This window comes from Vigna angularis, chromosome 2, assembly GCF_016808095.1.
Source record: "Vigna angularis cultivar LongXiaoDou No.4 chromosome 2, ASM1680809v1, whole genome shotgun sequence".
Classification (NCBI taxonomy): domain Eukaryota; kingdom Viridiplantae; phylum Streptophyta; class Magnoliopsida; order Fabales; family Fabaceae; genus Vigna; species Vigna angularis.
In genome coordinates, this window is record NC_068971.1 from 1,607,179 (window position 1) to 1,617,850 (window position 10,672).

The 10,672-nt window shown below is 32.8% G+C and overlaps 1 protein-coding gene across 1 annotated transcript; it reads right to left on the reverse strand.

The window, feature by feature from the left end:
• Positions 1-5,252: 5,252 nt before the first annotated feature.
• Positions 5,253-9,761, reverse strand: LOC108329364 (glucose-6-phosphate 1-dehydrogenase, chloroplastic). The gene is made up of 10 exons (XM_017563536.2): positions 9,332-9,761; positions 8,353-8,585; positions 8,188-8,282; positions 7,990-8,104; positions 7,101-7,306; positions 6,875-7,024; positions 6,670-6,790; positions 6,347-6,576; positions 6,037-6,237; positions 5,253-5,726 (listed from the first exon to the last, which is right to left on the reverse strand). The coding sequence occupies exons 1-10, from the start codon at positions 9,534-9,536 to the stop codon at positions 5,471-5,473; spliced, it is 1,812 nt and encodes a 603-aa protein (XP_017419025.1). The 5' UTR covers positions 9,537-9,761; the 3' UTR covers positions 5,253-5,470.
• Positions 9,762-10,672: the final 911 nt, after the last annotated feature.

Below are 10,672 nucleotides of genomic sequence, written 5' to 3' on the forward strand. Positions count from 1 at the left end.
AGAGCAACAAATATATTTTTCTTACATTTAAGTTACCTTATCTTATAAAAGATACAAATTTTATCTTTAAGAAATTCTGCATCTTATGCAGATTTTGTATACAAGAGGGAGCATTTCATAATTCTAATTAATCACAAAATATTTCCAACTTTCCAGCTTGATAAGAGATGAATAATCTCATTTACTTGTAATTATTGAGTTTACATGATTTTCCAAATCCCTTGGCAGAATCTGTACACAAATTGGATCAGTGGTATATAACATACACACTTATTCAGACTGAAATCATGTTCAGCTGCTTAGAATTTTTCACTGCTTCTGGTTCTCTTTCTGAAGCACATTAAAATTACCAGATAACTATGACAAATATCTTCAATTCTGGTTTTCTGTAATGAGAGAGAGTTAGGCTTAGTTGATGTTGAAAAACTATGCAATTGCTTCATACAGTCTTTCCTCTCAAAAGGGGTTAAGAAGTGAATTTTGATCTTAATTCAATGTTATGTTGACGTGAATCTAATCACATAAGAAATTGATATCACTCTCTTAAGGGTTTAGACTAACTACGAAGCTTAAATTAAATCATATAAAAAATTAACATCATTTTTAATCAAAAACTTTAAAATTACGAGTAAATAAGTTTTTTTTTGTTATAAATGATGTTTCATTTCTTATTTTTATTCATATGAGACTTAAATTTATACTTGAATTCTTAATACCATGAAATTTTCAATAAAAGGTTCTAACACATATCCTTCCATCCCTCACTTTCAATCACAGGCTTTCATGGACAATATAGGTATATATATATATATATATATATATATGTTTCAACATGTTCTTAAGAATTGATGCCACCACACACACTCCAGTAGCTATGTTCAATGCCTATACCTTGCAAAAGGATTTCATATTAACACAGAAGATATCATATTAACATTGTCAATTTGTTAGTTTCTGATAAAAGAAACTGTACACAATCTGATGTAGATTAGCTGCGAATAACTGAGCAAAGGACTTCAAATAGCAATATACAGTATAACAATAACATCAAAAGAAATTGCATTCGTTCATAAACAAAATTGTACAACAAACAAAGGGTTACATGACTCCAGTCAACCTTCTCCTCGATAAATCCAACAACAGGAGAGCAAGAACTTTTAAGCTTGAACCATGTTAGAAGATTTGAAATGGCGTTTTAATTACTAAAGAGGCCATCTAAACAAAAATTTGAAAGCAAGATCTGAAATGTCTGTTAGGTGAATCTTGTAATTCAGATTATAAGATAGTAATTTTTTAAATTTTCTGAGTTAACCTTGTTATTGACCACATACTAGGAGGGATTGAAAAGTGACATGAAGCAGTTGCGAAGTTTTTCAACCCCAATCCTACCTCACACTCATTACAGAATGCCAGAAACAGCCTAATTGATGCTATCAGTTCATATCAGTTAACTTGAAGCTGTGGTGAAAAACAAAACCAGATGTAAGTTGTAACCCCTTGTTTCATCATGAATACAATGCAGACATATTTTTTTGCTTTGATGCTTAAGCCATGTGTTAATTAAGAGATAAAATATCAGTTGATCAGACTCAAAAAACTGCCATGATTGATGCATAACTGAAATTCTTAAAGCATTCCCATTTTTCACATCAGAATGATGTTGTCATAAAACGGTAATGCTTTAAGAATATTCAGTTATGCATCAAAAAGGGAAGGTGGAGCTGCTCTTTTCTTAGTGAGTGGTGAATAGAACACCGAACAACCAATAACAAGGAAGCAAGAAGTAAAGTGAGAAGAGTGGTGGGAACGAATGAATGAATAAAATTATGAAACTGAGGTTTTTGGCTGAGTCTTTTTATAGACAAGAACCAAAAAGAATGAGAACTGATTTACTTCATTTCACACAGATGCATGCATCAAGAAATTATCAATGCATTGGAGGTGTCAATTAAGTCAACTGAACGTGTAATGGATCCATCGAGGAAGAAGTTCGTCAAAGAAACACAATAATCAAGTCATGTGAAAAATGACACTATCTTTAACCCAAAATCTTAAGACAATAAGTTTATCAGTCTTTATCCTAATACGACGTCTAACTTTCTCATTTCTACTCAACACGAAACTTAGACTTGTACTTTCAGAATCTTTATCCTTATACGATGTCTAACTTTTTTATTTCTATTCAACACGAAACTTAGACTCATAATTTGATAACGTGAGTTTAGTGTGTTCAATTACCACCAAATCAAATCTCACCCTTCAAAGAGAACCTTCCTGATAAAGTAGTATTTTCCAATGTTTTTCTTCTTGGTCATAGTACATGTGCATGCTCATTCATAGCAAAATGACGTGGTGCAGTGCATGTAGGATTAAAAACTGTGCTGTGTGCGTACTAATGAATTGATTAATCAACAAAGATGCATCATCATGATCATCAAGAAAGGCCATTTGATGCAATGTATCTGAACTTGAGCTTGGATGTGAGAGGGCCACTTAATTACCTTGTGGTTAATTGTGAACAAAGGACAATATCAACCTAGCTGTTATCACTTTCAATCGCTCTTAATTTGTACATTTTTCTGTGATTTTGTAATACTTAAGTGCTGCTTTCTTTTCTTATGTTGGGTCAATTTATAGCACTATAAATTGGCCACCACAGTTTGTAGTGAATGATATATCACATGGGTGGATCGTATACTGATGCAAGGTTTTGTAAACATTTAACAGGAAAAGGGACCACTTATGCAGAAATTAATAGCAGAAAAAATTGTAATCTTTCACAAACCAATGTTTAGGTTAATTTCTTCTGACATCTTTCACTTTATTCCTCCCATTACCATTAACATCACATTAATCATTACTTTTTATCATACTCTTAGTTTCATTTAGTTCTTACTTATGTTACACCTTTATCATGAGTGAAAGAGAAATAGTAAAGGAGGTTGTATTAGGAAATGTACATCTTTTTAATGTAAATGATGATATCAATTACATTTATTGATTTTTATATTTTATTTTGGAAAATAAATAGATAAAAAGGGATAAAAGTGTTTGTTGGTTGACTTAAGTATGTTCATACAATTTTTTCAATCTTCTGAATAAATTTGCAGATAAAGTTGAATTGGGTGTGTTTACTAGTGTTCTACTTGTTGCTGGCTTTGGCAATTTTCTTACATGCACAAGAAAAGAAAATAAGAAAAATTAATAAACCCCTTTACAAATTGAGAGTTGCTCCCTCTACCATCACCAACCGCTCCCTGCACCTCCTCATACCTTATTTGTCCTTATATAAAATGGATGTCAACATCCGTTTCACCTTCAACGGATATTGACATCCGTAACATCCATTTACATATTTTATATTTTAGTTTATTACTTTTATTTAAAAAAAAAAAAACTTCAACGAATGTGGCCACATCGATGTGTCACATCCGTTTAATAGATTTTTAAAAAGTTTTTTTATTTATTATTTAAATAATAATATATAAATTAAAATAATAATAATTATTTTATTAAATAAAATAAAATAATTTTATAAATAATTAAATAATAATTTTTAAAAAATTAAATAATATTTATATATTAATTTAAAATATAAAAAATTAAAAAACTAAAAACTAAAAAAAAAAAAAAGACAACGGATGTGACACATCCATTTTCATATATTTATAAAAAAAATTAATTATTATTTAAATAATACTACATAAATTAAAATTAATAATAATTATTTTATTAAATAAAATAAAATTAATTTATAAATAATTAAGTAATAATTTTAAAATAATTAAATTATATTTATATATTAATTTAAAACAAAAAAAATAAAAAAGCTAAATTAAAAAACAAAAAAAGCAACGGATGTCGTCACATCCGTTAACGAATGTGACACATCCATTTTAATATATTTATAATAAATTTTTTAATTATTATTTAAATAATAATACATAAATTAAAATTAATAATAATTATTTTATTAAATAAAATAAAATTAATTTATAAATAATTAAGTAATAAATTTAAAATAATTAAATAATATTTATATATTAATTTAAAACAAAAAAAATAAAAACTAAAAAACAAAAAAAGGCAACGGATGTCGCCACATCCGTTAACGGATGTGGCATGTCCGTGGAAGAATTTTTTCTTTAATGGATGTTGACATCCGTTGAAGAAAAGAAATGGGATGTAGGATATTTTAAAATATAAAGGATAGTTTTGAAATTTTAAAAAAATGTGATGGTGGGGGAGGAAAGTGGGGTGGTGTAGGGAGTAACCCTGTTACAAATTTATGCCAAGTAACGCAGTCTTGTATTTTTTTATGATATAAAAGATTGTTAATGCTTCCTGCACCTAACAATCACTAACTTTACTCCTATAATATTAAGAAAAGAGTAAAATAGTCTTTACCACAATACTGCACAGTAACAAAAAGAGAAAAAATGCAAAAAAAAAAAGGAAAAGAAGCTCATTCTAAGAAAGTCTTTTAGCATAACATATTTCATGTGTTGCGAAAAGCTTTTTTCAGAACATATTTTTCATGTATGAGTATTTCAAAAAAACTTATTCTGAAAGACATTTTGAGTTTCGGGATATTTTTTTTTTTGAAAATTTCATTCTGGAGAATTTATTTCAAAACACATTTAAGATGTTTCAAAAATTACATTTTGAAAATTTTGTTCCAAAAATTTTATTTCGAAAATCTTGTTCTAAAAATTCTTAAAAATTTGTTCCGAAAAGTTTTCAGAATATATAATCTGAAAATCACTTTTTTGAAAATGGTTATTTCAAAATTTCAGTACATTTTCTATAAAAAAACAAAAATCAATATAATAATACTTAAGCATGCATTCAATCAGCCATATTAGTTCCAACTGTTATCTTTTAAATGCATATTTCCTCAGTCAAAGCAATCTGATTTTCTTTATTTAACCAAAAATATTACGTGTAAATATTATTTTCTGTTTATCCACAATTAGTATAGTCAATGTTATATCATTAAAAGCGAAAGTTCTGTCAGATACATGTAAAAAATCAATGATAAATTATAATGCAACACATTGATAAGTATGAAAAATCATCTCTTGTTATGATAACACAATCAAGGTTGCAAGAGAAAAGGGTTGGGTTTAATACTAACTTGCTAGCTTTCTTCATTTTCCTCTTCAGAATCAAAATACATCATCACCTAACTATATTGGTAGGCAACTAAATGAAACATTCCCAATAGAACTCTCAAACAATAACAATAACTAAAAAAAATCAATGATCTAAGAGCTTTATTACTATACTTTGAAACCAGATGCTTTATTGCTTTACATGATTTCAAGTGTGCCTGATATCTGCCTTCACCAGAGAAGTAACCATGCTGCTGAAGGAAAAAGAAAATGCAAGCAAAGCAGAAACCATAAAATAGCATGCATGCGCAATAGCTAACATCTGAGGCTGATTACTTGTGAACAAAATTTGAGAGTTAGCGGTCAATGTCTGAACCAAGGTCACCCCACCGTACGTTGTATCTGGCTGCAAGATAGTGAGCACCAACAGGACCCCTACTACCATAAGGATAGTACTCTGGAATTATCTTCTTCTCTTCTAGTTCCTTCAGTACAGGTGTAAAGAGTGACCAAGCCGCATCCAGTTCATCACTGCGTATGAAGAGTCTTCTTTCTCCTTCAATGGCATCCAACAGTAGCCTCTCATAAGCATCTGGAATCTCCTTTGAATATCTGAAATGAAGTAAAAATGAAAACTACTTTCAAAATCAAAATGATCATATAATATGTCATCCATAGATAGCACTTTACTACTTTCAAAATGTCCAATTTTTTCTATGGAGCAAGAAAAATCCTGCAATTATGGTGGCAGCATTCCACAGGCCCACAAAGATTATATCGACATTAGATCAATGTTGAACACTGCCACCAGTTTAAGAAAGTAAGAAACTAAGAATGAAGTGAATTTGTGAGATGATAATCTAATGAAGAGTGTATTTCAGGGGTCCCATAAAGTTGATTTTTTAACAGTAAAAGGAAATACCTTGCTGCATAGTGAAGATTTAGATTACTGCGGTCCAACTTCATTCCCAGACCTGGAACTTTGTTGTTTATCTTCAAATAAATAGCCTCATCAGGCTGAACTCTGATAACAAGTTCATTGGTTGCCCGATCAAGATCTGCACCAAAATTTCGATTGTACAGATTACCCGGCACATGCCTGAACTGTACCCGTATCTCAGCTCTGAATCCAAAAACAAAATAGCAGTTAAATATATCAAAAGTGGGCGTGGAGGCCTAGAAGTATATACAGATGGCTGACACTATAAAGTAAATTTATTTCCTCCCCTTACCCTCTGCTGTGTAATGCTTTCCCTGCCTTCATCAGAAAAGGTACCCCGTCCCATCTTGCATTATCTATAAAGAGGGCAGCCGCAGCAAATGTTGGAGTTAAGCTGCCTACTGGTACAGTTTTGTCATCAACATAGGCTGGATACGTAACACCTCCTCTTGTGTGGCTCTTATACTGGCCTATAACCACATCCTCAAGTTGCAGGGGTCTCATTGAACGAAGAACTTTGACCTGACATCCATTAGGCAATTGAAAATCAGGTGAAAAAGAAAAATTCACAATTATTTAGAACAACTGAGTTCAAGGCATATAACCATTTGAGACCTTTTCATTTCTTATATCCTCTGCATCCAAACTAACAGGAGTTTCCATTGCAAAGAGAGCTAGTATTTGAAGTAAATGATTCTGCATAATGTCTCTTATGATACCATAATGGTCAAAATACCTATACATATAGCACAATGGAAATGGATAAGAATCCCCATCATATGAAAAGAAAATGTGAAAGTTGTGAAGGAACAAAAGTTACCCGCCACGTCCTTCAGTGCCAAAATCTTCCGAGAATATCAACTGTACATTTCTTATATACTGCCTTGACCATAATGGCTCAAAGATGAGATTTGAGAATCGGAGGACAGAAAGATTTTCCACAAGCTCTTTCCCAAGATAGTGGTCAATCCTGTATAATATTTCCCACTTTATAACATGTACATTACAATCTTAATGTTGAAGATGATTAGTGTTAGTTGGAAAACCTGAAAATTTGATCCTCGGTCAGATACTGCTTGAGTGATTTTGTTAATGCAGCTGAAGATTCAGAATCACGACCAAAAGGCTTTTCAACAATGACCCTGGTCCAACCATTACCAGAAGAAGCCGACAAGCTTGCACATTTTACAGCATCTATAAATATATTAGGAGGAATTGAAAGATAAAACAGGCGATTAGAAGTTCTCCCACCCTACAAAAACAATTTTCATATTCAAAAAGAATGGTTAAAATCTGATTTCAAAAATGTTAAGATTAGCTTCAACTACTCAAAACAAAAAGAAATACAATAAGTTCCTTCTTTGTTCGTACATCAAACTTGATGCAGATTAAAATTGCATGTAAAAACGCACAGAAAAATAAAAAGTTCAGATTGGAGAGAAAAAAATTGAAAGATTACAAGCATGTCAAAGAAACAGAATAACCATACAATTAAACGTTGATTCTAATTGAAACATGAACAAATAGGTTTTTTCTTCATGATGTCATCTGTATTGTTATATTTGAAGAATTATAACATCAACGAAATTATGGCCAATTGGTCATGGAGCCAAAAGGAAAATGCCGTAATACAAAGTAGATACCAACTACAGAGATCTACAATAGACATAACCAGTGCACAATAGCTAATGTGTTAAAACGCTTTCTTGTTTTCTTTATTTATTTCCACCCTTTTTTCTCTTCATCTTTTTTATTTGCTTCTGGGTAAGGGATTTTCCTTTCAAGTTGGAAAATGCATTCAGTCCAGTTATTAAATTTCTACTATTTCAGAAAACTATAATTAAAACAGTGCTCGCTTTTTACAGTAGGAATCCGAATCACATTTAAGCTATAGACTACAACTATATCATATTATCCCCTTTCCAATCCAACTACCTCATGTTCCTTCAGCTTCTTGTCTAGCACTGCAAAGTTTTCCTGAGAATCATATTGACCAGAATGATAGAAACATCTTTTTAGGAATTGCTCCATCTTCTCATTGCAGTTCTCTCTGAAATTTCACAACATGAATTTCCAAACATTAAATATGTAGCCTAACCATAACCATGATAAACATTAAGATGTAATAATCACCTCTTATCAATTCTACAAGTGAGGGTCCTGCTAACCATATTTCTCAGTTCTGCATCAGTCATCTTACTCCGTGCGTAACCATAGATGGTGAAGTGCTGCCAAAAACCAAAGCATTAGCTCAATCCAAACACACACAAAAATAATACCATCCCATCAAAACCCAACCTTAGGGAGACAATCCTCATAGTAAAGTGCAAAGAGAGCTGGAAATATCTTCTTCTTAGCAAGGTCTCCAGACGCTCCAACAACAGTAATACTAACAGTGGACTCATTTTCATCCTTTTCAAAACCGTCTTCAACTAGAGACTCCTTTGGGGACTTAACAGACAATAATTCAGCATTCAGCTGCTTGTGAGAAGTGCCATTTTCAACAGGTGTCACGGAAGCAGCTACTGCACCTACATGCAAAAATCACACGCCATGTATGACTAAGGATTTTCCAAAGCATATATCATAAGAATAAATAATACACGCAAAACCAGTGTAATTTTATGAATGGTCATCCAATCACAACCAATCAGACATAGTAAGCTTGGAATAAACCCTCAGTTTCATCCCTAGAGCATTATTCTCTCTCCTAAGTGGCCCCTAAAGAAGGAAAAATATACAAGTGATACTCCAAGCATTATGAATAATGAAAAATAGACCCTCAAGTACTGAAAAATCCACCAAATTGATCACTGAATGTTAGAAAAATATACCAAATTAGTGACTAAACTGGAATATATTTAACACATTAGCAGTTACTTACATAAGTTTCACTACTTTAAGGACAAAGGCTATGATTGGATTCCCATTTGGGGCGCTCCAAATACAGCTTGGTGAATAAACTCAGCATGGATTGAGTACATTCACACACACCAATATGTGTTGCAAGAAACAAAGTTTCCATAAAAGCAAGACTCGGTTCCTTTCGCAAACTCAACTTTCTTTTATGATTTCAAATTGATTAGTCCGTTAAAGTCATCTAATAACATACTAAACACCCATTTCCAATTCTCTCGTCTCTCCCCGACACATCCCAAATTGCATGTGTACTACAGCATAAAAAGAACGGAAAGGACCCATCAGAAAAAGATTCAAAATTTAAAAGAAACAAACAAAAGGGCACAAGAAGAAGAAAAAGAAGAAGAAGAAGAAGAACCTTCCTGTTGCTGGGTGTGGACAGGAATCTGATACGACGGGGGTTGAGACTTGAGAGAGACCTTAGAAGCAAGAAAGCGATGCGAGAATGTGACGCGTTGAAGGTAAGCGAGGTTAGATGAGAAGGGAGAGGGCTGGAAGGAGGCGGAGGAAGAGGAGGAGGTGGCGAGTGAACGACAATGAGTTGAATAGAGCGAGGTAGCCATGAGGGAATGAAGAATAGGGGAAGAGAATTGAAAAAGAGGGAAATAAGAAGAGAAAGGGTGTGAGTTCGGAGTGTACGAGGGAAGGGCCCTTGAGATCTCCGAAGGGTTGCTTTGGTTGTCCCTTTCCCTTGCTGGGTGGCAGAGGACAATATACGACGGTAAGTGTTTTTGGTCTCTCCGATTTATTAGGTTTCCCTTTTTCTTTCAATTATGTTTGCAAATTGGGTTTTGCCTTTGCATTAATATGTCCCACCGCACTGCACCTAACCAAATTGCCATAAATTTAACTATTTCCAAGTATTTGACTCTGAAAAATATAAAATGATAAAACTATTTTCAATCTTTCTATATTTCAAACTCTTATAGCCCTCGTTCGTACTGCTTCCGTCAAAAGTGGCTCACTTGCGTCGACATATTTATGTGTCAACAACATTAATTTAACAATATTTTTCTCCAAGAAAAAAAAACTAAGGTAACTTTTATTTACTGATGCTGTATGTTTTTCTTAATTTAAGAGACTGATTTATTGGATTCGTCGCTGAATTCTAGTTTTGAAGTTAGTTATTCTAAAGTGTCATTTTTTTTATTTAAGTTATAAGATAAGATTTATATTAAAAGTTTCATATTGAAAAGCGGTAAATAATGATTGTGAGACCCTTGATAATTAGCAATGATAATTTCTGTCATATCACCATTAATGCACGACACTTCAATACTCAGCCATTAAAATCCACTCACCAATTTAATTCACCACTCTGATCTACACTGAAAAACGCACCACGTCACACGCTCAGGGCTTTAAAAGCGCACCAAACACTGCATGCACGCACGCCACGTGTCACGAGAGAAGTTTCCAATTCAGAAGTGGATGTGCAGGTGTCAGCAGAGGAGCGCTCGTCCGTGGGGCGTGGCAATTAACAAAACTTTGATTTTTCGAAAATCTCTCTCACCTGCACGCACTCATCTTCTACCTCTGAACTCACCCCTTCATTTCTCTCCAACTTCTCTCTAAAACCTCCCAACTTCTCTCTACTATAACTCACCAAGCTTTTCTCTGATCACGTTTCAGCACCGTAGGAACGTTCGCTGAACCGAGAGCTACACATTGGACCGAACAGTTTCAAGAACTGAAATTG

Excerpts from the sequence above, each read along its gene's own strand:
- LOC108329364 (XM_017563536.2), bottom strand. The coding sequence starts at position 9,536 with ATGGCTACCTCGCTCTATTCAACTCATTGTCGTTCACTCGCCACCTCC. Across the intron at positions 6,577-6,669 it reads AGGATATAAGAAATGAAAAG|GTCAAAGTTCTTCGTTCAAT; the intron begins GTCTCAAATGGT and ends AATGGATGTCAG. Across the intron at positions 6,238-6,346 it reads AAAGCATTACACAGCAGAGG|AGCTGAGATACGGGTACAGT; the intron begins GTAAGGGGAGGA and ends TTTTGGATTCAG.